Source organism: Geotrypetes seraphini, chromosome 4 (genome assembly GCF_902459505.1).
Source record: "Geotrypetes seraphini chromosome 4, aGeoSer1.1, whole genome shotgun sequence".
Taxonomy (NCBI): domain Eukaryota; kingdom Metazoa; phylum Chordata; class Amphibia; order Gymnophiona; family Dermophiidae; genus Geotrypetes; species Geotrypetes seraphini.
Window position 1 is genome coordinate 190,611,892 of NC_047087.1, and position 27,226 is coordinate 190,639,117.

General features: G+C 43.8%; 1 protein-coding gene across 2 annotated transcripts in view; it reads left to right on the forward strand.

Moving 5' to 3' along the window:
- Positions 1–27,226, forward strand: part of ADAMTS14 (ADAM metallopeptidase with thrombospondin type 1 motif 14) — a 300,717-nt gene that overhangs the window by 233,618 nt on the left and 39,873 nt on the right. For both annotated transcript variants that reach the window (XM_033943070.1, XM_033943071.1), the window contains exons 14-16: positions 13,817–13,940; positions 17,809–17,889; positions 26,642–26,805. In XM_033943070.1, the coding sequence (XP_033798961.1) occupies positions 13,817–13,940; positions 17,809–17,889; positions 26,642–26,805 (369 nt within the window). The remainder of the gene's footprint in view (positions 1–13,816; positions 13,941–17,808; positions 17,890–26,641; positions 26,806–27,226) is intronic.

Sequence of the window (27,226 nt, forward strand, 5' to 3'; positions counted from 1 at the left end):
GTTTCTCTAATCGTTCAGCATATGAAAGGTTTTTCATACCTTTTATCAATCGTGTCGCTCTTTTCTGAACCCTCTCGAGTATCGCCATATCCTTCTTAAGGCGACCAATATTAGACGCAGTACTCCAGATGCGAGCGCACCATTGCCCGATACAACGGCAGGATAACTTCTTTTATTCTGGTTGTAAGACCTTTCTTGATAGTACCCAGCATTCTATTCGCCTTCTTAGAGGCCACTGTGCACTGTGCCGACGGCTTCATTGTGTTGTCTACTATTACTCCCAAGTCCTTTTCTTGGGTACTTTCACCCATTACCAGCCCTCCCATCGTATAGCTGTACTTCGGGTTTCTGTTTCCTACATGCAAGACTTTACATTTCTCTACATTAAACTTCATCAGCCATCTCGTCGCCCACTCTCCTAGTTTGTTCAGGTCCCTTTGTAAATCTTCACAGTCCTCTTTAGTCCTAACTCCACTAAATAGTTTGGTGTCGTCTGCGAATTTTATTACTTCGCACTTCGTCCCTGTTTCTAGATCATTTATAAATACATTGAACAGCAGCGGTCCGAGTACCTACCCCTGCGGAACACCACTCGTGATCCTCCTCCAGTCCGAATAGTGGCCCTTCACTCCTACCCTTTGCTTTCTACCCGCCAACCAATTTTTGATCCATCTATGTACGTCTCCTTCCACCCCATGGTTCTTCAGTTTCCATTCTCATCTAGTGAATATTTTAAAGTGAAGTAAATATCATTTACTTAACTTATCTTGTGTCGCTCTTGTGCTCAGCATTGGGTGGGGACTGGTATCACTGACGTATTTCACCCTATAGCTTCTTCAAGGAAGTACCCTGAATTGATGAGTCACAATTAGCACTGGACAAAGGTACCAGTCCCCACCCAACTCTCAGCACAAGAGCGACACAAGATAAGTTATACAAATGATGATTACTTCACTTTAAAATATTCACTAGTTGAGAATAGAAATATTTATTTTTTAAAATGTGCTCGATCAAATGACAAATTAAGCGCATTACATCGTGTGGAGCACAATTGAGATCCCATGGGAAGCACTTCTGAAGATCTTGCAAGAAGTTATATATTGTAAGAGACTGTTTGGTACTGTGGCTTAAGATTTAAAGTTGGGTAAATATAATGAGATATCTTCAAAATTGGTAAGGAAAGATTTGTTTTCCCAACAAACTCTGTATTATGGAAGCTCAAATAAGTTGGGAAGATTATTGGCAAATTATCTTAAAGCAAAGAAAAGAAGAAAAAAAAATATTACAATAAACAATGAGAAAGGAGAGACATATATTCAAATTGGTAGTATTTTAAGTCAATTTTTAAATTTTTATAAAGACCTATACTCTTCTGAGCCTTATGAAGATAGGGGAAAAGATGGTTTAGAATTTTTGAAGTTAATAGAAGGGCTGAAAATTCCTGAGCATATAAAAAAAAGTTTAGAAGAGACTATATCATTAAAAGAAGTGGAAACAGCGCTAAAGTCTCTTAGAGTTGGATCCGCTCCAGGTAGTGATGGTTTTACGGTAGAATTTTATAAATCATTTCAAGTTACCCTATTACCTCATTTATTAAATTTATATCAGACTCAACTAACTAAGGATTGCATCACAGGTACTATGGCAGAATCATTGACTATAGTTTTGCCAAAGCCAAATAAAGATCCCATGTTAGTTTCAAATTACAGGCCTATCTCGCTAATTAATGTAGATGGAAAACTTTTGGCTAAGACATTGGCTTTACGCTTAGCTAAGGCTCTCCCTTTTATTATTGATATGCACCAAACTGGATTTGTTGCTAAGAGACACTCATCTAATAACACAAGATTGGCTTTTCATATGTTGAATTTAACAAAAGCCAAAATGATCCGGCTTTTTCTGTGTCCTTGGATGCAGAAAAAGCTTTTGATCGGGTGGAATGGACCTTCATGTATCAAGCTATGGAATGGTTTGGAATAGATTCAAGATTTATACAAATGATTCAAACATTATATAGCTCTCCTGTTGCAAAATTGTATATTAATAATAATTTTTCAGAAAGCTTTAATATGCGGACGGGGGTTAGACAAGGTTGTCCCCTATCTCCTTTGCTTTTTGATATTGTTTTGGAACCCTTGTTATTAGTTTCAAGTTTCAAGCTATTCAACAAGTAAAGGAGTTACAGGGTATTCCTTATTCAGATCGGGAATACAAATTATCCCAAGACAAGCAGGCAGCATATTCTCACATGTGGGTGACGTCATCTACGGAGCCCCGACGCGGACAGCTTTTCAAGCAAACTTGATTGAAGCTTTCAAGTTTGCTAGTGCTGCACCACGCATGTGTGTGCCTTCCTGATCCACTAGAGGGCGCATACCCACCTCATGGTCCTCAGTTCTTAGTTTTCCGCGGAGCCAGAAAGCCCTGTCTCTCTTCTCTCCGTTCTTCTAAGTGCCTTTCTAGCACCGCGGCTTCTTTATTTTATTAGGGAGTCGCTGTGCGTTGTTACTTGATCGTGTATTTCTTTGTTTTCAAAAAAAACAACAAAAAACTAAAAACGGACTTTTTCTTGTGTTTCTACCCGGCAGGCCCTTCTTGGGCCTCAGCCATGCGGCTAGGCCTCATTTGGCTGCAGCTGTATTTTCTTCTTCCCTGGCCTCTCTCTGGGCTCACCTCGTGTGAGCAGGATGGCCGGGTCCCTTGTTCCTTCGTTGGAATCGGACTGAGTAGCTTCGATCCCTGGTAAGTCTTCTTTCTTCCTTTTGTCTTCTAGCTGCATTACCTCGGTAATGCCATCGGCTGAGTCTCAGGCATTCCAGGCATCGAGTGCAGTCGTGCCCGCCTCTACGAGACCTTCAAAGCGTGCCTCCTTCCATGGGAATACTCAGATCGAGGTTGCCCTTATGGAGCGCACTGCTGCACCTTTCTTACCAGTTCATTGGTACGGTGCTGACTTCTGAACCTCGATGTGCCTCGACGTCGACTGGAGCTTCGTGCCTCGACGTCGACTGGAGCTTCGTGCCTCGGTGTCGACTGAGGCTTCGTACCTCAGTGTCGACTGATACTTCGTGCCTCGACGTCGATCGAGGCTTCGGGCCTCGACGTCGACTGAGGCTTCGTGCCTCGACGTCGACTGAGGCTTCGTGCCTCGACATCGACTGAGGCTTCGTGCCTCGACGTCGACTGAGGCATCGAGTGCAGTCGTGCCCGCCTCTACGAGACCTTCAAAGCGTGCCTCCTTCCATGGGAATACTCATATCGCGGTTGCCCTTATGGAGCGCACTGCTGCACCTTTCTTACCAGTTCATTGGTACGGTGCTGACTTCTGACCCTCGATGTGCCTCGACGTCGACTGGAGCTTCGTGCCTCGACGTCGCCTGGAGCTTCGTGCCTCGAAGTCGACGGAGGCTTCGTGCCTCGACGTCGACGGAGGCTTCATGCCTCGATGTCGAATGAGGTTTCGTGCCTCCACGTCGACCGGGCTTCGTGCCTCCACGTCGACTGGGGCTTGGTGCCTCGCCGTCGCGTGGGGCTTGGTGCCTCGCCGCCGCCTGGGGCTTCGTGCCTTGACGTCGTTTGAGGCTTTGTGCCTCGACGTCGACTGGGGCTTTGTGCCTCGACGTCGACTGCAGCTGCCTCGACGTCGACTTCGGCTTGGTGCCTCACCGCCGCCTGAGGCCTTGCGCCTCGATGTAGAATGCGGCTGGGTGCCTCGACGTCGTCCAAGGCTTTGTGCTTTGATTTTCTGCCTCAATGTCGACTGGGGCTTGAGGTCTCGTTGTCGACGGAGGTTGGGTGTCTCGGCGGATGCTTTGTACCTTCGACGTCGGCTGCAGCCGTGTGCTCCGCGTCACTTGACGCTTGTGCTTCGACGTCGCCTGAGGCTTATGCCTCGACGTCGACTGAGGCTGGGGGCCTCATCGTCGGCTGGAGCTCTGTGCCTCGTCGTTGCCGAGGCTTCGAACCGTCGACGGGGGCTTTGTGACTTGACGTCGCTTGGGGCTTTGTGCCCTTTGGTTGGCTATGGCCTTGTGTTTCGAAGTCGACTGTGGCTTGGTGCAGCAACGTCGCTGGAGACTTTTTACCGCGGCAGCGGCTGGGTTTTGGGCCTCGGTGTCGACTGCGGGGTTGCACCTGGGCGTCTCCAGCTCCGGTTCGAGAGGGTTCAGACTCTCTCCCTGCTCCGGCTCTATTGCTCCTGCCATGCGGCCTCTCGCTTGGCGCCGAGGGTGGCTGAGGTTCTGAGCCTCCAGGCGCGTCTCGCCGCTTTTACTTGCGTGAGTTCTGCGCTTATTGAGGCCTCTCTGGCGGTGGCTACTAACCGCCTCTCAGCTCGCGACCGGTCCTTCGCCTATCGGGACGCCTTCAGCTACATCCCGTCTGCCTTGGTGGTTTGGACTCCTTCTCCGGAGGGGGCCTCCGGAGACCTTTCTTGTGTTATCTCGGCCTCCTTCGCAACAGCCGCAATAGCTGCTGCAGCGCCGGGTTTGAGGTTAGCCACCGGCTTCGGCGACTCCTGGCCGTCTTTTTGTCCATTCTCGCATTGCCTCCGGGCTGCTCTCCTTCTGGGGATTCCTCCACTACCTTCGGGAGGGGTGTCTCCGTGTCTATGCACCGGGAGTATAGCCTCACTTCTGTCGGTCGGGCATTCCCATCCTCCCATCTGCGTCGGGTCCTGGCCCTTCGTGACCTGCACTAGTTCTAGTACGGGAGTGGGTCTGACTCAGCCCGCCCCAGTCTCGGGAGTCCGTCGGGGCGGACCTGGATCCTTGTCTCGGCCTCAGAGGAGGCCCTTGTTTGTTTATGCCGGAAGGTAGGCCCTCTGTCCTCGGTCCACCTCCGGTCTTTTCTGCCTCTGCCTCGGCAGGTGGCCTGTCGGCGCTTGTGTCGGCTGGTGTCTCAGCGGTCTTCGGCCTCGGCCGAGCTGATGCTGATCCTTTTTGGGATCAGGGGTCTCCACGGTGGATGTCCCGAGGTTCGCCTGGTTTCATCTTCGTGTTCCCCGCTGGACCCGAGCATCTTAGTGATGGCAGGATCGGGATCCCGCTTCCCAGCACATTGAGGTGCCGCCCTCCTTGACACGCTTGTTTCGTTGGTGGGCCACCTCTTCGTTTTCCCGCATCAGAAGGTTCTGCCGATGGACTCCTCGGCATTGGCGTAGGGGTGCATCTCGACGGCCTTCGGACTCAGGGTCCTTGGTCGGGTGCGGCCTGTCGCAGCCACATCAATCTGCTGGAGCTCCAGGCCATTTACAATACCGTGGTGGATTTTCGTTATTGGTTGCAAGATGGTGGGGTCCTGGTGCGTCCCGACATCTCGGTGGCGATGTATTCGGTGACCAAGCCAGGGTGTACAGGTTCCCTGTTTCTTTGCAGGGAAGCCCTTTGTCAATGGCAGTGGGCGTTACATCACTGCTTCTTTCTTTGGGCGGTGTATTTCCGGGGCGTGCAGCATTGTCTGGTGGACACGTTGAGTCGCCCTTTTCGGCCGCATGAATGGTTGCTCCATTCTCAGACTCTGCGGCATGTGGTTGTTCGGTGGGGAACCCAACAGGTAGTTCTGTTCACTTGACCCCTCGCTCACTGGTTGCCTCGAGATTGCTCGAGGATGTTCTACCGAGTTCGCATCGTGGTGGATGCTTCCTTCTCGAGGGAATGGGCGAGTTCTATGCGTTCCCTCCCTTTACTCTGATTCTCGGGTCTTTGATACACCTCCTGTCGGTCTGCGCCACCAGGATCTTGATGGCTCCTCTGTGGCCCTGGCGGCCCTGTTCCTCCAGCGTGTCAGGGAAACTCAGCTTCTACCTATGTTCCCGTTCTCTGCTGTCTCAGTGTTGCGGTTTCTGTTGCATTCCAATCTGCAGTCTCGACCTTATCAGCTTGGTTCCTCGCAACGTGCCTCCCTCCTTCTGTTTCTCTCAGTGTTCTCGAGGCCTCTCGAAGGATCTCCACTCGGCAATGTTTTTCCCAGATATGGTCCTGATTTGCTGAGTGGTGGGCTGAGCACCGCATGGATTCGCTCTCTGCCTCCTTGCCTTCAGTGCTGGATTATCTGTTGCACTTGTCTCGGTCTGGTCTCTCATCTACATCTATTCGAGTCCACCTCTGTGCATTTGCTGTCTTTCATCGGCCGATGAATGGGACGCGGCTCTCCGTCCTTCCGACGGTTTCCCGCTTTATGAGGGATCTCTTCACTATACATCCTCCGCTCAAAGCCCCTCCGGTGGTTGGGATCTTTGTAGGTTCCTGGCTCCATTGGTGATACCTCCATTTGATGGAGCTCTTTTGAATTACTTCACCTGGCAGGTGGTATTCCTGGTTGCTCTCACGTCTGCTCGCAGAGTCAGTGAGCTGCAAGCTCTGATTGCGGACCCGTCTTTTCCTGTATTTCATCATGACACGGTGGTCCTGCGTGCTCCACCCCAGTTCTTGTCCAGGGTGGTTTCGGACTTTCCTTTCGATCTTTCCATTGTTCTTTCGGTCTTTTTTCCGAAGCCCCACTCGCCTCCTGGCGAGGTGGCGCTTCGCACACTTGACTTTAAGAGGGCGTTGGCTTTTTGTCTTCAACGCACATCAGTCTCCTTGGACGGTTCCTCAATTCTTTTTGTCCTTCGCCCTAATTGGTCGGGACGCCCAGTTTCCAAGCGCACCTTGTCCAACTGGTTGGCTGCTTGTTTTTCCTTTTCATATGCTCAGGCTGGTCTCGCACTGCATGGTCGAGTCACAGGACATAGAGTCCGAGCGATGGCGGCTTCTGTAGCTTTCCTCAGGTCGACGCCTGTCGAGGAGATTGGCAAGGCTGCCACTTGGTCTTCGGTTCATACTTTCACCTTCCACTACTGCCTGGATACTCTGTCCAGGAGCGACGGCCGGTTTGGCCAGTCGGTTTTGCATAATCTGTTTTCTTGGATTGCCAACTTCCCTCCGTCCCTTTTTGGTTAGCTTGGAGGTCACCCACATGTGAGAATATGCTGCCTGCTTGTCCTGGGATAAAGCACAGTTACTTATCGTAACAGGTGTTATCCAGGGACAGCAGGCAGATATTCTCACAACCCGCCCGCCTCCCCGAGGTTGGCTTCTTTGCTAGCTATCTGAACTGAGGACCATGAGGAGGGTATGCGCCCTCTAGTGGATCAGGAAGGCACACACATGCGTGGTGCAGCACTAGCAAACTTGAAAGCTTCAATCAAGTTTGCTTGAAAAGCTGTCCGCGTCGGGGCTCCGTAGATGACGTCACCCACATGTGAGAATATCTGCCTGCTGTCCCTGGATAACACCTGTTACGGTAAGTAACTGTGCTGTCTCTGCATATGCAGATGATATTTTGCTTCATTTGAGAAATCCAGAAACAATCATTTCCATGCTTACTTGAATTGATTGCAAATTTGGAAAATTTTCAAGGTATAAGATAAATTGGAGTAAATCTGAAGTTCTTCCACTAAACGTGTATTGTACAAAAGGCTTGTTTGATTCGTTTTCTTTTGGAAGGAAGGTGGATTAAAATACTTAGGAATTTGGATAAAAAACACACTGGAAGACACAATGAAAGAGAATGAAAATCTTTATTGCAGAAGGTAACAGAAATGTGCGAGCAATGTAATCCACTACATCTGTCTTGGTGGGGGAGAGTTCATACTATTAAAATGATGATATTGCCTGTGTTTTGTTATCAGATGGGAATGTTTCCAGTTTTTTTTAAGGGGTCCTTTTATAAAAAGTTAAACAGTTTTCTTACAAAATTTAATTGGCTGGGAAAAACTCCTAGAATTGCTTTAGTATCTTTACAAAAACCAATTGCGGAGGGTGGGGCAAATTTTCCCAATTTCTATAGGTATCATCAAGCCTATATTTTATGCCAGGGTATGTATTGGGTCCTCCCAGAGCTCATTGATAATACCCCAGATTGGTTGTGGTTGGAATGGCGACTCATGTTCCCTCTACATCATGTTCTTAGCATTAAAATGCCTAGATTATATAAAGAAAATAGAATAATTATGGATACATGGAAAACTCTGCGATATGTTAGTAATTTAACATCTTTTCCAATCTATAAATCGACAAATCAAACTATATGGTTAAACTCCAAGATTCAAATTGGCGGATTTAAGGTCATCTGGAAGCATTGGATGATTGCAGGTATACGCATTTTAGATGATGTTATTTCAAATGGTAAACTGCTTGACTTTTCACAGGTGCAACATAAATATGGACTTAATAAATCACAAAGCTTTAGATGGTTGCAACTGAAGCAGGCCATTCAGGCCAGGGTTCCCTGAATGGAAGAATCTTAATATGCAATATAGTTTAGAATTTTTATGCTTTCAGGTGAACTTTTTGGGACACCAGGCCGCACAGTGGTATAAATTGATAAACGGATTTGTAAATAAAAAACCTAAAACTGGACTTAGGGACATTTGGAGTATTGAGATCAAGCATCAAATTACTGCGTCTCAATGGCCGCAAATTTGGTCTTGGAGAATGAGATGTACAATGTCCGCATCTATGAGACAAACTTGGTTCTTCCTATTACATAGAGCATTTTGGACCCCAGTTAGATTACAGAAATTAAATAGCTCTAAATCTAGTAGATGCTGGCATTGTAATCTTGAGGTTGGGACATTAGATCATTTGTTATACTATTGTCCCTTTATTTTGACCTTTTGAAAATCAATTTGGACCCAAATAAATTGTTTATTAGAGAATCCCGTGGCTTTGTCATATGACACGATTCTATTTGGTATGTCAGTGAGAACAAAGAACCAAATTTCATCAAACAATAATAAGCTTTTATTGATTATGACAGGAGTCGCCATACAACATATCACGCATAATAGGAAAAATTGGTGCAGGCTTAATTACAGTTTTTGGTGGAGCTCATTGTGTCACATCTATAAGATGAAAAGAATAATAGCCATACAAAAAGGGAATTATAAAAAATTTTAAGAGATATGGGGGCCATTGACAAATTATTGTAATGAGTAGATACCATTTTCCATTATAAGTACAATATAAATAAAAGGATGAGAGGGAGGAAATCTGAATTTTACTAAATGTTTAAATCAATAAAAAGAATATTTCATAGGTTATAGTTAATTACATATGTTATGGTAGGGTTGGGAGGAAAGGGGTTAAATTTTATGTATTATTCTTAAATATGACAGAAAGTCAAGTGATCTCTTTAATTTCAATTGTTAATTTATTGATACACTTGTAAGATGTAAAAATGAATAAAGATTTTTTTTTTTTTAAGTTGGATTCTCATTACAATGGTACCATTTTTAAAAACGAACTGTATTTTGTTGTACATGACATGGAGTCACATTTTGGAAAGGATACACAAAGTGGAATTTAGATGTACAGGTCAGAACATCTCAAGTTCTATTATATTTTAGAATAAGATTTGTTAACGTACTGTAGAGCCTTTTGTAAAAAATACATTCAAGAATAGAAGCGTATGCACTGGTTACATACGGACGGAGAATCCATTTCACAAGCATCGATGTCTAAAACTTATGTATATAAATGTATTAAATAAATAAATAAAATATCAATAGGCACAATTTGGCACCATAAACATGTATGCGTTGATATTTTAGGACATCTATATGCCAGCACATACATGTGTATGGTTGCCATTTTACAAAGATAAATATCTACGTTGCCAAAGCTGTCACAGATCCCGATATTCTTTCTCGATATCATTTCTCTGGGAAACTAGAAACACTGGAGGAGTGAGGGGATGACCTCTCGTAATCACTCAGTGAAACGTTGCAAAAAAAGGATCACTTTTTTTAAAACCTAAAGGTTTCTTTGTTTTCAGACAGACTTCTTGGGTCACCAGGTCACCCAGTGGTACAAAGTGTTAAGTGGATTTACTAAAAAGAAATTAAAAACTGGTTTAAGAGATATTTGGAACATTGAGATTAAGCATGAAATTACTGCATCTCAATGGCCACGAATTTGGTCTTGGAGGATGAAATGTACGGTGTCAGCATCTATGAGACAAACTTGTTTTTTTGGTTTTTTTTGCATAGAGCGTTGTGGACCCCTGTTAGGTTGCAAAAATTAGATGGTTCTTTGTCTAATAGATGTTGGCATTGTCATCTGGAAGCAGGAACTTTAGATCATTTATTGTTTCATTGCCCATGTATTATGAATTTTTGGAAATCAATTTGGGACCAAATTAATAATTTATTAGATAACCCAGTGGCATTATCCTATGATACTGTGATATTTGGTATGGAAATGAGAGCAAAAAGTCAGATTTCTGCGAATAACAATAAATTATTACTTATAATCACTGGTGTTGCCATTCAGCAAATTACATATAATTGGAAGGATTGGAGGAGATTAAATTATAACTTTTGGTGGAACTCTTTATGCCATATCTATAAAATGGAAAGATTTATTGCATTACAACGGGGTTATTTTAAGAAATTTCAGGATGTGTGGAAACCATTAACAAAATATTGTAAAGATTGATTGAAATTGTTTCCCTTATATTTATCAATTTAAGGTGTAGGGAGGGGGGTATTTTATTATGACATGTTTTATATGATAATGGATTATATGGGAGGGAGGGATGGGAAAGGGGAAGGGATAAGAATTTATGTAATGTACCAATGATTGTTTGTAAGTGATGTATTTATTGTTAATGTGAATGAATATATTTAACACTTAATGTAATTTTGAAAATGAATAAAGAATTAAAAAAAAAAAACCCCCAAAACCTAAAGGTCCTAGGCATGAATCCTGACTTAAGGGCTCCTTTTACTAAGCTGCGATAGCGTTTTTAGCGCACGCAGAATTTTAGCACGTGCTAAACCTGTGCTACGTGGCTAGAACTAACGCCAGCTCAATGCTGGCGTTAGCGTCTAGCGCACGCTAAAACCGCTATCGCAGCTTAGTAAAAGAAGCCCTAAATTTCTCAGATTTAGATGGATACCCTACTTCTCAAATGAGGAGTAGATATCTATTTTTTTGACCTATCCTAGATCTACTCAAAATATGCCCAGACCATATCTCCTTCCTGAATTTTTGACATGTATATCCCAGCTTTGTGAAAACAGGATTTAAATATGACTGCAACATATATGTCTACATGCCAGTTTGTGGATCATAAATGTAAAATAGTGCAATGTTGGGAAAACAGTACAAATTGAAGTTTTCCCCCTGAATTTGATTGTGCTTGATCAGAAAATAGATTTTTTAAGGCCATCCTGGAGTCGCTCAAAACTCTGTTTCTGCTTCTTTTTTTTTTTTGCTATTACTTTTGCTTAATGGAGCATATTTCTTGATACGAGTAGCTATAACTTTTATGTTTTCACACTCAGCAATGATACATTGATGAAAAGACATTTTATACAAACAAATCTAGCAGCACTGTATTTTATTAAATGAACCTTCTATAATGCGCATAGGGCTTCTAAAATAAGCTCAAAGAGGATATATATATATCAGGATATGTTTACTCGTTTCCACTCCTACTCTAGCTAAGATAATATTTAAGCGCCTTTCTGACCTCATGTGCAATTTTCTTTAAATGTGTCCCCATATTTTCTTACTTCTGTAACTCTATGTGTTTTATCTTTGCTTACACTCTGTGCTGTCTATTAAAAATGTTTTACTGTGTATTGTGTTGACTTTATAATGTAGCATACTATGCCATACTTGACTTAACGGTGGTAGAGGTTTCTACCGCGGACTGGTGAGTTAAATGCTCCGACACTCATAGAAATCCTATGAGCATCGGAGCATTTAACTCGCCAGCCCGCAGTCGAAACCTGTACAGCCATTTAGTAAAAGAAGCCTTGAATATTTGTACTGCTTTAATTGTCTATTGCTTATGTTTGACTTATTCTTGCGCTACACTGCCTTGATTGGATTCCTTCAAAAAGCGGTAATTAAATCTTAATAAATAAATAATAATAATAATATACTGTTATAAAGATAAGTCAAACTATATTTCTCCCTTAGTGGCAGCATAATATTTTCTTAGACCTGCATAATGTTTGTGTATAGTAAAATCAAATAGTATTTCATAGCATTTTCCTCGATTTCTGTAGGATTTTCTCAGTTGTGAATATTTACCATGTTTTGTACAATATGCGTAGGCTGGCATTATGTTGGCCCAGATATGTGACCTATAAGGAGGTAATTTTATAAAGGTGGCAAGAAAGTGCATAACTGATCAGAATATTGGCATTTATGAGTACAAATTGCCAATTCTTTATCATCCCTCCAGACCGGCACAGATGAATGGGTTTATGCTCCTCTACCAGCAGGTGGAGACTGAGAACACATTGACTTTTGGTAGTAGTATATGTGGGCTATGCAGTCCCATCTACAACAGTCTCCAGCAGGTGGAGGAGGGGGAGGCTCCAGCTGTGGGCATCTGTGTGAGTTTTGTAGATATCATCCTGGCCGGGGTTCGGCCGCCTTCCCTTCCAGGGGATGCTTCTTTCAGCGTAGGCAGTTCTTTCATGGAGCCTACCAAGAGGGTCGTGACTCCTCCGGTGCCTCCATCTCCACCCGTCCAGGCCAATGACAGTGTTCGGGTCCTTTCCCCAGTTCTGGTGGGAGCTCGGCTACTGCTATTCTATAAAATGGCACTTCAATGTGATGGAAAGTAGTTGTAAGGTGGACATACGCTTGAGTGGGGTGTTGACATAGTGCACAGTTACTTGCAAAAATCCAAAGGAAGGAGAAAACTGCTATGTAGCAAGGCCAAAGAACACACAAAAGTAGGTGTGGACCAAGAACTTTCCTGTACATAAGTGTAGAATATAAAACATTCTTTTACTGGTGAAGCACCGACCGATAAAAAGACTCAATGTGATTATACGCTTTTGCAGCTCTAGCTGTGAGACACACAGTTTGAGATTTTTGCCTTTCTCTTTAGCACCTTTTGGTTGCAGATTTTGTTGTTTGGCCTCTTTTGACATATGACAGAGTATTTGTGACCCCTGAAACAAATAGTTACTGAAACATGGTCCCATGAAGGGTCTTTTTATCTGTCGGTGCTTTGACAGTAAAAGGTATAAAGGTTGCACTAGTATACTTTAATGGCATCTGTATACCCAGATGCCATTATAGAATAGGCTTTCATCCCAAATAGAGGCACCAACTTATAGAAATACAGTACTTCTTAATAGTGTTGTTATTGGAAAGTACAGCTTAGTAAATAGGATAGTAAAGGAGATTTTTTTAAACTTTATTTTTATTTTGACATTTTTCTTACAAACATTTGTTACACAATTATTGTGTTCATACAAATATAGGATTAATACTAGAACATCAACCAGGCAGCAAAGATAATGAGCTTGATCAGAGAGGCCTAACACCCCCCCCCCCACACACACACACACACGCCGCTCAGTATAGGGAAATAAACTGTGTAACCACCTCACTTGAAGGAGAACCTAACAAGGAAAGGGAGTAGGGCTAGAAAGGAAAATCCAACACACTTATGCAGAAGATAGGACACAAATATAAGATTTATTTGATTAATGTAGCTTTATTTCAACATTTTCTCAAAACAGAGGCTTAAACAAGTATAAATCAGTTCTTTATTGTTATTAGAAAAATGTATAATATGCCTAGAGGAAACTGTATGCGATACCGAAGATTGTGTTGTAAATCCCTGCAACCCAAACCTCTCTTCTTTGGATTGCAAGAGTATTCTAGAGATAACTGCTAATTAGGAACTCTTGGCAATCAAAAATCTGCATTCTTTTCTCTTGCTGGATTTAACCTGTGTGCTTCTGCTTTGATTTTGTGACTTTCTTTTCTTTTCTTTTTTTTCTTATGCCTAACAGCATGTCGGATGTGATAGGGAGATTGGCTCGCTGAAGGAGGATGATAAATGCGGAGTTTGTGGAGGAGATAATTCTCATTGTCGGACAGTAAAAGGAACCATGGTCAAGTCTCTAAAACATCCAGGTGAGGAAACTGCAAAACATTGCAAAAGGATTGTCATGGGGGCAGCACTGCTTGCTCCAAAGAAGAATGTCTTGTCTGTGAAAAGTTAGTGATGTGTCTTATCCTATGGGATGATATATGTAGAAAGAATGCATTGTCTATAGAGAGCAGTGATGTGCTAAATCTCATGGGAAGATGTCTGTAGAGAATTCTTTGTCTATGAAGTGTAGTGAATGGTCAAATCTTATGCCTTGTCTATGAACAGTAGTGTTGTGTCAAATCTTATGGGAAGATGTCTGTAGAAAGAACATTGCTTTGCCTATGGAGAATAGTGGTGCATTATATCCTATGGGAGGATGTCTGTAGAAAGGATGTATTGTCTAAGGAGAGTGGTGATGTGTAATATTCTATGGGAGAATGACTATAGAGTCTAGTAATTGTTGCCCTATAGAATGATAACTATGAATAGGAGCACATGTAATATCCTCTACGAGGATGGCTATGGAGAGTTCCAGTACCTTCCTCAAAGAGAAGGATCGTTCTAGAGCACATGTGTCAAACAAGGCCCGTGGGCTGAATCTGGCCCGCCTGTCCTTTTTATGTGGCCCGCGGCAATGCTCCCGAACTTCCCCTTCTCACAGCCCAGCGTATTCTCCTTCCCGCACTGATCCGCATCATCATCATGCCGGAAAGTCTGCTGGCTGCAGCAGTGTTGTCTGTGGCTCCCCCTCCTGCCTTCCGTCCACTGTGGTCTACCCAGGCAGAAAGAGGAAGTTGTGCGTCATTGGAGACAGACCGTGACAGGCGAAAAGCAGGAGGAGGAGCCACGTACAACACTGCTGAATCGCTGAGGCTGGCAGATTCCTTGGCTTGGTGGCGATATCGGACCGGTGCTGGATGGCAAGACAGGCCGAGCTGTGAGGAGAGAGGGACTGGCGCTGGAGGGAAAGGCATGCTGGGCCGTGAAGAGAGCAAGATGAAGGGAGAGAGGTTGGACCTGGGGTAGTGTGGAGAAAGAGGGAAAAAGATACTTGAAGGGAGAACTGTTGGGAAGAGAAAGGGAGAAATGGTGGACCTGGCAGGGAGGGATGGAGGCAGGCAGACAGGGGAAGAGATGGGATGGGGGGCAGTTGGGAAGAGAAAGGGATAGAAGTTGGATCTGGAGATGGAAGGGAGGGAGAAATGTTAGGCCTGGGGGGTGGAGAGGAGAGAAAGATGCAGCATCTCTTTTTTTTTCTTCCATCTCATTGTTCAGCATCAAAGGGGGAAGGAAGAAGAACAGAAAAGCGAGGGAGCAAAATGTTGGACCAAGAGGAGAGAGGAGGAGAAAGAAAAGGAAATAGGAGGCAGGGAAAGGAGTGAGATGGGAAATGGGAGAGCTACAGAATAAGAGAAGATGGAAATTTGATAGGTAGCTTAAAATTTAAAAAGGAGAAGGATGAGAAAGAGGGCAAGATTTGAGTGGACAGAAAAGAAAAAAAGGAGAAAAGTTGAAAGGGAAAAATCAATATGTTCGAGGCAGGGACTGGAGCAAGAGAGAAGAGGAGAAAAAAATGGACAGCAGGCACTGGAAAGAGAATTAGAAGATAGAAATGATTGGGTGGTGCGATTTTTTTGGGACAGTCATCCCCTTTTTTCCTCCATGTCTCTGAGCACAACCTATTCACTTATGATAAAATGAAGAACATAATGTTTTCAAAATAACTTTATTCAATAAGTTATAGTATCCTATACAAGCATGCTTTTTGTCTATTACCGTGGAAAATTTTTAGCATGTACTGTAACTGAAAAAAGGAGCATGGTCATGGGAGGACATGGTCAAGTTGGGGGCCTTCACTAAAGATGCATGCAGTAGTATAGAATTTGGGGGATCTGCATCAAAGTTATGCACAAGAATTTATACCAGTTGACGTAAATCCTCACACCCAAAGTTGGGTGTGGAGCATGGCGCTACGTGCTATTCTATAAAAAGCACCCAACTCAGAGTGCTATTTATAGAATAGCACTTGGTGTGTATTTACTGAATCTAGTCTTATATGCATACATGTATCCTCTAAAATAAAACCCTAAGTGCGCATGCGCACTTACGATGCCATGATCCCTGCTGTCGTGATGTGTGCCTCCGTGACCATATTCCATTTGCGGAGCGTGCATCGGCTTGGGGCGGCTTGCGGCACATGCGCCAGCTTGGGGCGCGTGCAGAGGTTTGAGCGGCGGTTTGTCTTCTGATAGCTGGCAGTAGAGCAACGGCAGGAGGGTGTCGTGTGGGTGTCCCATGCAGGTAAAAATTCTGCTACTGCTGCACAGGAAAGCGGAGGGAGAGAGGGAAAGGGGGCTGCTTTGGGGAGTGGGATGTGCTGGGGGGCAGGAAGCAATCTTGCTTTGCTCGGGGGGGAGAGACAGAAGGGGGCCATGGAGAGACAGGCAGGCATGGTGCAACAGAGAGAGATAGGCAGGCAGGGGGCCAGGGAGAGAGACAGACAGAAAGAATGACAAACAGAAATAGTCCAGAGAGACAGAAAGACAGACAGACAGTGGCCAAAGAGAGAGAGACAAAGAAAAAAAACAGACAGCGGCCAAGGAGAGAGAGAGAAAGAAAGAAAGACAGACAGACAGCGGCCAGGGGGAGAGAGAGACAGAAAGAAAGACAGAAAGCAGCCAAGGAGAGAGAGAAAGAGACAGAAAGACAGCGGCCAAGGAGAGAGAAAGAAAGTTAGAAAGACAGACAGAAAGCAGCCAAGCAGAGAGAGAGAAAGAAAGAAAGACAGATAGACATCTATTCTAGCACCCGTTAATGTAACTGTCTTAAAGTCTAGTATTTTATAAAATGTCTGTACTTTGGATCCAACCCAGATGCTTCCACACTGTACCTCTGGGAGTGCATACAGTATGCAGAAGTTCATGCCATCATTTTGGTGTACATACAAAGCACCCAAGAAAAAGTTCTGGGTGTTATTGTAGACAATAAAATGAAACCTTTTACCCAATGTGTGGCGGCGGCCAAAAAAGCAAACAAGATGCTAGGAATTATAATGCCTCTGTATTACTCCATGGTGTGTGACCTTACCTTTAGTACTGCATTCACGTCTGCTCGCCTTATCTCAAGAAAGATATAGTAGAACTAGAAAAGGTTCAAAGAAGAGCGACCAAGATGATAAAGGGGATGGAACTCCTCTCATATGAGGAAAGACTAAAAAGGTTAGAGCTCTTCAGCTTGGAAAAGAGAGGGACAGCTGAGGGGAGATATGATTGAAGTCTACAAAATCCTGAATGGTACAGAACAGGTACAAGTAGATCAATTTTTTACTCCGTTAAAAATTAGGAAGACTAGGGAGCACTCAGTGAAGTTCAGGGAAATACTTTTAAAACCAATCGGAGGAAATACTTTTTCACTCAGAGAACAGTTAAGCTCTGGAACTCATTGCCAGAGGTTGTGGTAAGAGCGGTTAACGTAGTTGGTTTCAAGAAAGATTTGGATAATTTCCTGGAGAAAAAGCCTGTTATTGAGGCAGACACAGGAGAAGCCACTGCTTGCCCTAGATCAGCAACATGGAATGCTGCTACTATTTGGGTTTTTGCCAGGTACTAGTGATATGGATTGGCCAAAGTGAAGACAGGCTACTGAGCTTGATGGACCATTGGTCTGACCCAGTAAGGCTATTCTTATGTAATCTGTGCATTTGGCTGCACAGTTTTGTGAGAATCATTTTTCACTTATAAAACATGCTTTACATTTGGAAAATGCTTTATATTATTATCCTCTACATGTCACTCTTGTGTCCCTTCTCCCTGGAGTTTGCAAACCCTTGGACTGAACAAGGAATCTTGCGCACAATGAGTCACCAAGTTAGGCCATTTCTAACCATTTTTTCTTTCTAATTTTCAACAGGTGTTGTGAAAATGTTTGAAATTCCCGCAGGGGCCCGACAAATTCAGATATGGGAAACTCGGCCCTCTAATCATAGTATTGGTAAGCATAACAACTGACTGCTGAGAATGATACAGATAGACTGAAGAAGGAGGTGACAGAGAAAAGAGAGAAAGAAGGGGAAGACAGGAAACTGAAGGAGAGAAATCCACAGTGAAGGGGAGGAGGATGATGTGTCAAACAGAAGGGGAACAAAGTAAAAGGGTTGAAGTACAGAAAGAGAGACATTGAGACAAAGAAATGGCAAGAACAATGCTGGGTAGTGGGAGAACAGAAAGAGTAGAAAGACCTCATGAGAAGCCCTGAATTCAAAAGTTAGGATTTGAACTGAGCAGTGTGAGAGAAATTGGGTAATAAGGAAATGGTGAAGATACTGTAAAGAGGAAAAGATACTACTGCCATACTTTATTACTAGGATGATTTCCTTTTTTATTTTTGCCACAAAGTGGAAAAAAAACCCCAGTGTCATACATAGCACTTGCAATGAACAGTAATAATAGTAGCTGTTCATTATTGGTGATTAAAATAAAGCTCCTAATCTTTTATTTTTTTTTTTTTTTGACTTGTCATTTTCCTTTATCTTTGGTTTAAAAAAAATTATTAAAGTCATTTATCTGCATGATCTCAACCTGTTTTAATGTAGGCCTTCTCAATTCTGGTTTTTACCCATCTGTCCATAGAAACATGACAGCAGATAAAGGCCAAATGGCTCATCTAGTCTGCCCATCCACAGAAACCATTATCTTTTTCTCTCTCTGAGAGATGCCACGTGCCTATCCCAGGCCCTCTTGAATTCAGACACAGTCTCTGTCTCTACCACCTCTTCTGAGAGACTGTTCCACGCATCTACCATCCTTTCTGTAAAAAAGTATTTCCTCAGATTACTCCGGAGCCTATCACCTCCTAACTTCATCCTCTGCCCTCTCATTGCAGAGCTTCTTTTCAAATGAAAGAGGCTCGCCTCATGCACATTTATGCCACGTTGGTATTTAACCTTCTCTATCATATCTTCCCTCTCCTGCCTTTCCTCCAAAGTATACAGACTGAGATCTTTAAGTCTGTCCCCATACGCCTTATGACGAAGACCACACACCATTTTAGTAGCCCTCCTCCTGACCGACTCTATTCTTTTTCTATCTTTTTGAAGATGCGGCCTCCAGAACTGTACACAATATTCTAAATGAGGTCTCGCCAGAACTCCATTGCTTTCATTAAGCAATTACTCTTGACGCCATCATTTCTCAGTGACTTTTAACATTACTAATCATTCTTTTCTTCTCTCTTTTCCTTAGAATTCCATAAACTATTCTTTTTTGATTTATATTCCCTCCATTAGCTGCCATAAGATTTAGTTTTATTTTATCTCCCTTTCTTTATTGCTTGATGTTCCCTACGGTGATGTTTGTGATCCACTATCTTATTATTTGTTCTGTTGTACATCTTTGCCTTGCTAAAAAGATACCCTTTATTCTAACTAAACAGTGCTCCAGTCAGCTCATTCTTGAAAGCAAAAAAAGCACATGACAAAAATAGCGTATTTTTCGCTCCATAAGATGCAATTTTTTTTCCACCCAAAAGTGGGTGGAAATCTCGGTGCGTCTTATGGAGCGAAGGTACAAATTTTAAACCCTCCCCCACACCATTTTAAGACATGCCACCGCCGCAGCACCTTTAAAAACACCCACCCGCTGTCGCTGCTGCACCTTTACAAACACCCGCCTTCCGCCGCCGTAGCACCTTTAAAAACACCCACCCACCGCTGCCATCGCCGCACCTTTAAAACCATCCGCCCGCCGTCATAGTACCTGGTGGTCTAGTGAATGTCAGGAGCAAGCTTTCCATGCTCCCTCTTGGGCCCGCGCTGCTTTCTGAATGGCTGGCATCAGTTCTTGCGGGATTCGCAAGAACTGATGGCAGCCATTTAGAAAACAGCGCAGGGCCAGGCGGGAGCACGGAAAGCTTGCGCCTGACATCCGCTCTCCTGACCTGTGCACCGCTAGCGAGGGAGAGATACACGCTGGACAACCAGGTATGGGGGATGATCTAAAAGTATTGGGGGGCACGGAAGATGATTTTAAAAGGTGCAGGGGGATGATTTAAAAAAGGTACTGGGTTGGGTCTAGTCTGTAGGGAAGGCAGGACTGGATACCCCTGGGGGGTTGGTTTTGTGGTGGGCTGCAAGAGGTGGGGGGGAGGTTGTATTCAGAACTGGTTATTGTTTGGTATATTGAAAACTTTGACTTGGATGTGTTATGTTGCTATGTGTGATTTTTGTCATAAAATTGTTTCAAACTAAAATTGTACTGAGGGGTATGTGGGGGATATAGGGCCAGCCTGCCTGCCTGTCCCTAGGCCACTAGGCCTGCCTGCAGGGTAGGATTAATTCTTTGAGGGCCCCTAGGCACCCAAGTACACTGGGCCCCCCTGGCCCCCAGTTTTCCACCACTCTCTAAAGCTATGTTTTTCATGTGCTGTGCTTCAATTAATGGATCTTTTCCTCTAATTAGAAAATAACATTGCTATTTGTCCACAAAAATAGAAAGTTTTGCATGCAATATATCTGTTTTGATGTGCCCCATTTATGTGGTGCCTTATTAAATGTATTTTGAGCTTAATAAAGCAAAAATAAAAACCCAGAGAGCTATTTAGCAGATTGCATTAAGGACATCCAAACTGTGCTTAAGTTCTGCAAGAACGTCCAAAGAGAAAAAAGGGTATCTAGGATTCTCCTACTAATTAATGATAACCGATTAACCCTCTCCTTTACTAACGCGTAGCGCGGGTTTTAGCGTTAGCAGTGGCGGTAACAGCTCAGGCGCTCATGGGAATTCCATGAGCGTCGGAGCAGTTACCGCTACTGCCATGCATTAGTAAAGGAGGGGGGTAACTGAGCAGGCACCTCCCCTCCCCACACACAAACTTAACGATCACCCTCACACTAAGGCCATTTTTACCATAGGATTAAATAGCTGAATTTCCTATTTTTTTAAATTAATGGCCATGTGCTAATTTTCTTCTTCTTTTTTTAGTTTTAATTTTTATTAGTAGAATATCAAAATACAAGCAAACATTGTCAAATACCAATGCAAAACAATGCAAGAGAATACAACACCATAGGGTAAAAAAAAAACAACCAAACTAAAGATACACTGTAACATCTCCAGCATATGGCCCAAGTATTCTAAATTACCCCTTCTGACCCATTAAGAACCCCCCATCCCAGAATACCCCAGCCAACCCTCACCCCCCACCCCTTACCCAGGTATTGGGCCATGAGAGAGTAAATAAAATACAGCCCAATCTAAAGTGAAGAGGGTGGAACGACCCCCAGAACAACACTGCCAAACATCTCCTGCAGGTAGCAAGTCCCACGAGGAGATACATAAGGACCAAATTTTTTGTAAAGAAGCCACGTTATATACATAAGATACTTTATGTTGCACAATTTCCAGTGTGGGCAGGTCTGGCTGTTTCCAAGCCGCAGCAAAGATCAAGCAAGCTATCACCAAGGCTTTCCATTTTCTATGCCACAGCAATAAGGTAGTGGGAGCTACATTAAGTAAACAGCAAGCAATAGTTTTATGAACCTGTGAACCCAATATCTTTGAAATTAAACCCATAACCAGTTCCCAATAAATATGTGCCTTAGGACACTGCCATCAAATATGCAAAAATGAGCCTGTAGCCTCACATAGTCTCCAACAGAGATCAGAACCCCTGCCAAACATAGCTTTCAAGTGCACAGGGGTATAATACCACGGGTATAACATTTTGTACCCATTTTTTACCATATTGCTGGGAATGGAAACATACAGCAAAAATCCCAACCGTCGATCCCATACTTTGGGTTCATAGGCTACCCCAAGAGCTTGCTCCCAAGCAGATTGATATTTAAAAGGAATTGGGATGGATTGCAATAAGGCATTATAAAATCTAGTAATGGTCCCCTGCCCTGAACCCTGCAAGAAGGCCTGTTCCAACAAGGTGGGTGATTGGGCCATGCGCTAATTTTCAACAGAACAACAATACTAGCTCTACTTTACTGTTGAAAAGGATTAAAACCACAGAGAGCGACTAACAATCTATCTTCAACAGTAGCAGGTGGCGAAAAAAGCCTCAGAATAAAGTGAAAGTCATAGTGTTATCATGAAATCAATCATTGGCATAAAAAAAACTCCAACCTGTATGACCAAACCTTGCAGCATAGTTGAAACACTCACAGCTGGGTTAAAGGTGCACTAGAGGTCACTCATCTGGTATGGTCCTGTAAATCTGGGCTGCTTCTCACAGCTATATACCATATATACTGAAATATAGGATGAGATTTTTGGGCCAAAAAAATGGCCCAAAATGGGGGTCTCGTCCTATATTCGGGTCATTACCCATTGACCACCCAACACCCTCCCGGACTTCCTGTAGTGCTGCTGTTAGGCTGGGACAGGAGGGATCCCTCCCATTTCCCGTCCTGGCCGATACTAACAATTACCACCACCCCCTCCTCCCTCCCTCCATCACACACCTTTTCCCTGGTGGTCCAGCAGTGTATCCCGCACTGAATCCCACCTACCAATATCTCAGCCAATGGTGCATCCGGGCCAGCACACAGGAGCAAACTTTTCGAGCTCCCGTCCGGCCCTGCACCGCTCCCTGAAAGGCTGCTGCCAGTTCTTGCGGGACTTGCAGCTCTTGCGGCAGCCATTCAGAGAGCAGCACAGGGCCGGACAGGAGCTCGAAAAGCTCACTCCTGCATGCTGGCCCATGTGCAATGCTGGCTGCTGGCCGCAAGATTGGCAGGAGGGGTTTAGCTCGGTATACACTGCTGGACCACCAGGGAATAGGTATGCAACGAAGGGAGGGAGGGAGGAATAGGGGGGTAATTGTTAGTATTGGCTGGGACAGGAGACGGGAGGGATCTCTCCTGTCACGACCTACCACTAGACAACTAGAGGGGGAAGAGGGTACAAGGAAGGAAGGTGGAATAGGGTGCAGAGCCTGGCAGGGAGTGGGGGGGGGGGCTGGGTTCAGAGCCTAGCAGGGAAGGGGGCTGAGTTCAGAGCCTGGTAGGGCAGGGAGGGAAGGGGGCTGGGTGTAGAACATGGCAGGGGAGGGTGTGAGGGAGAGGACACTGAGTGCAGATCCTGGCAGGGTATGGCATTTGAATATTAAGCCCCCGCCTTATATTCGAGTCAACCATTTTTCCTCCTTTTGGGGGGAAAATGGGGTCTCGACTTATATTCGGATTGACTTATAATCGAATATATACAGTAGCTTCCAAACGCTGCCCATGGATCAGTTCCATTCAGAGGAGAACCCAACAAGAAATTTTGTTTCACCGGTCAAGCCGGCTGCTTCAGGGGAAATCTACCAACCTTGTGCACTAGTCCTCCAAACAATGGTGCCTGGTTATAAAAGAAGCATCAAAATTGAGTGTCAAAACTTAATGTCATGGGTTCCAGTTGTTAGCAGAGAGGTCGGTTCTTTTCCTGACGCAGCAAAACCTATAGTGAAACAAGGATTCTCTTGTTGAAGACGTGATAATCCGGGTTGTTAGCAGCCGACAGTGTTCTTCGGCTTTCCTGCCAAGAACCATGGCTAGAAGTTCACGGCATTATTCTGGACTTTGGAGAGCCATGTGGTGTGTTACATAGGACAGCAATGTGAAGACTGCAGTTAAGCTAAGTGTATACTTTTGCGCCCTTTGGCTGCCTTATATTTGTTTTTTGTAGAACGCTGTTCACAAGCTGTCTCCTCGGTTTTTCAACTCACCTCCTGATACTACTCTCCTTAATGGCAGGAGTCCCTAAGCTTTTTCTGATTTAAAATTTAGCTCAGTTATTAGAAGCCTAGGGAGTTCCCCCCCCCCCTCCTTTTGAGTTTTCTTCCTAGTTTATTGCTTAGCCGAACCAGTGATAATTCGTATGTCTCCCTTTTTTAAATCTTAGTACTTCAGGGAGCAATATCCTGTGGATTTTGAGGTCCATTTAATAAATGTTGATTAGGTTGGTGACTCTGGAACCCATGACATTAAGTTTTAACACTCAATTTTTTTGTTTGACTACTGGTTAGTAAAAGTGTTTTATGCTCCCTGACTGTATATAAAAGGAGCATGTCAGGAACCACTAACCACTCAGCACTTCCTGCCTACAGTGCTCCAATCAAAAAGCAGAGAGAATTTAAAGGGACATACTCAAAATAATGCATTCCATTCAATCCTGTCATTAAGTCCTTCCGCCCAGACTGTTCTCAAATCAAATATGAGTTTCTGTTCCATTTGCCACAATCTTTTCTTATAATCACCATGGTATGCATTTGTGTCAATAGCTTTCAAAGTACATTTAAAGGCTGCAAAACTGTGTGATTTCTCAAGACAGTAGTTTACAAAAAAAAAAATAATAATAATAATAATTTTATTTCTTATATACCGCTGTACCGTGAAGTTCTAAGCGGTTTACAGTAGAAACAGAAGAAATGCAATAAGTAAGATTAATTAAGATGAAGAGAGAGTACTTAGAGTTCCCTGGCTGTCCCAAAGGCTCACATTCTTGCTAAAGTACTTGAGAAAAATAAATTAGTTAGGTTATAAACAGAGTAGAAGAAGGTAGGAAAACAGTTCATAGGAAAATTAATTTTGAATACATTATACATTATATATTGTTCAAGTCGGAATACAAATTGTATAATACTGCACGTGTATTCTTGATGTTATACTTATGTTCTGAAAGTCTGATCTTCAAGGGACACGATGTAGGCCTTGCTACCATTGCAGACAGATTGTTATTTGCTCTGTGGTTTTAATCCTTTTCAACAGTAAAGTAGAGTAAGCATGTGCTAATTTTGCCACCGATTATGTAAATAGTAAGGGCTCATGTGCTAAGTATACACTAATCAGTTAGCAAACGAAAGTGGCTGCGCTAACTGATTAGAGCAGAATACGCTCATTCTCCACCCCAGACATAACATAATATAAATCTTTATTTATATACCGCGAGTGACTTTCGGTTCTAGGCGGTTTACAGAAAAAAATGGCTGAGAAGAGTCAGCGAGCTACATTGAAGGAGAAGAAAACAGAGACTGAAGGATCGCAGAGAGGAAGTTAAATGATCTAATTAAGGGATTTTGAAGTCCGAGAGCAGACATATCCCCACTACAAAAAAACTGGATATTTTAGTATGTGGATAGCATGCACACATCCTTGAAATTACCATGGAACACCTCAGTGTGCCCTGCAATATGCCATTTTTTTTTGCTGTGATATGCTGTGCAATGTGCCATTTTTTTTTTTTTGCTGTGGTACTATTTACAGCTTTGTAAAAGGCCCCTAAATATAAAGTAAAATTATTTTTTCTACCTTTGTTTTCTGGTCATTTGAGGTTTTTTTCTGATCATGTTTATCCTAGTCTCCAGTTTCTGCGTGCTTCTGTTTTTCCTTAATTTTCTTTCCAGAGTCTTCAGTCCATCATTCTTACTAGTCTTCAATATTCCTTTTCTTTACTGCATCTACCTAAAGCTTTCCATTTCCCTCATCCCTCCCATTCCTCATCCTATTATTTCCCTTTTTTTTTTCTTTTTATGCCAACTCTTACCTCTCTTCCCCCTTCCAGCACCTTCTTTTTTTCTCCCCTCTGTACAGCAAACCATCCCTATATTCACTATTCCTCTCATGTCCAGCATTCCCACCTCTGTCCCCATCTCTGTCCAATGTCCAGCACTCCTTTTGTCATCATACTTCCCCATGTCCAGCATCGCCCTTCAGTCTCCCTACTCATCCCTTATCCAGTATTTTCCTTCACCCTTTAACCCTCCCATATCCCTTTCCCCCTTCCTACCTGATTTAGGATCTCCGCTTTCCCCATCCTTGAAGCCAGCATCTTCCCCCATGCCATTCGAGCATCTTCCTTGTCATCCTACTCCTCCATGCTCATTATCTCCCCTTCTACCCCCAAGCAAACATACTCCCTTTCTTTCTAGCCTCTCTCTCTCTCTCCTTCCCTCCTTTAGCCACACATGCAAGAGGGAACCGCCACAGCTTCTCACTACTTTACTGTCCTGTTTGCAGTAGTTATGGCAGGTGATCTGGAGCTGACAGCAACTGAGTGAAGCTGCCACCTTGGACTATATATACCAGAACTGGGGTGGCAGGCCATTTTTTCAGGGTGGCAGTGGTCACCCCTTAGCAACACCTAAGCAGTACTGGCTGGCTGGCAGCTGTCTTGTGCTGCTGATACAGAAGAAAAATATGGCTTTTCAATTGCTGGTTTGATGGGTCTGCCGGCAGCTTGCCTGACTTTTCAAAAACTGGACAGGCTGAATGAATATCAGCCAGTTGGCAACTCTAGCAAGCCATCATTTTTCAGATTCCTGTGAAATTTGCTAACATGCCATTTTTTTAGTTCTGGTTATATAAACGTCAAGGTCGATGTCGTAAGACATCCAGATACAAATGGCTTCTACCCAGATGAGTCCTGCTGACCTGAGGGTGGAGCTAAGGTGGGGGCTAGAAGTTATCAGGTTAGCAGTAATATTCAGTCCACCAACTGTGTAACTCTCTGAAAAAATAAGGATATCAAAAATGCTGTCCTAACTTTGTTGGGTAAATATGTTGGCACCGGTCCAAATATCACTGATACTTGGAAAATGGATAGCCAGGTCTTCAGCACCAGTATCTGGGTATGATGCAGTGCTGGATGTCTGGGTATAAAATGTCTGTGGCAGCTGGTATTTAAAAAAAACAAACAAAAAACAAACCCTTAACAGTCACAGGCTGAATATTGACCTGGTTATGTCTGATTTTCAGCTGTAAAGAACCAAGCGCTGGGTAACTATATTCTGGGAGCAAAAGGACAAAATGCCAAAGCCAGAACTTTCATTGAGTTGGGTCTGGAGTGGGAGTACAGCACTGAGAATGGCAAGGAGAGTTTGAAGACCAGTGGTCCCTTGCATGCAACCATTGTGGTTTTGGTAAGTGAATTCTCACTAGTATACCTTTTTTAAATGCCTTTAAAGAACCATGAGGACAGACATAGCTAACTCCACAATGGGGTTCCTGGTGGCCCAGGAAATTAATCCCTATGTATTTAGGAAGAACGTAGGCTAGACACATCTCATTTATGCACATCGGGGCCGATACACCCGAACAATGACCCTATGTATGTATAAAAGACAGAGAGAAACCAAAAAATGCAGGATGCACTGGGAGGAGGAAGGGCCACCATTTTGAACAGGCGGCTCTTCAAGGCAGGAGGGAGTAGGCATGTCTCCTGCTTGATTTTCAAGGAAAGGAATGGGGGGGGCGGTGTCAGGGGTGGAAGGTTCATGAGATGGGGGGGTCTGAGCCGACACCCCCCCCCCCCCCCCCAGTCTACTAGACCATCGGGAACTG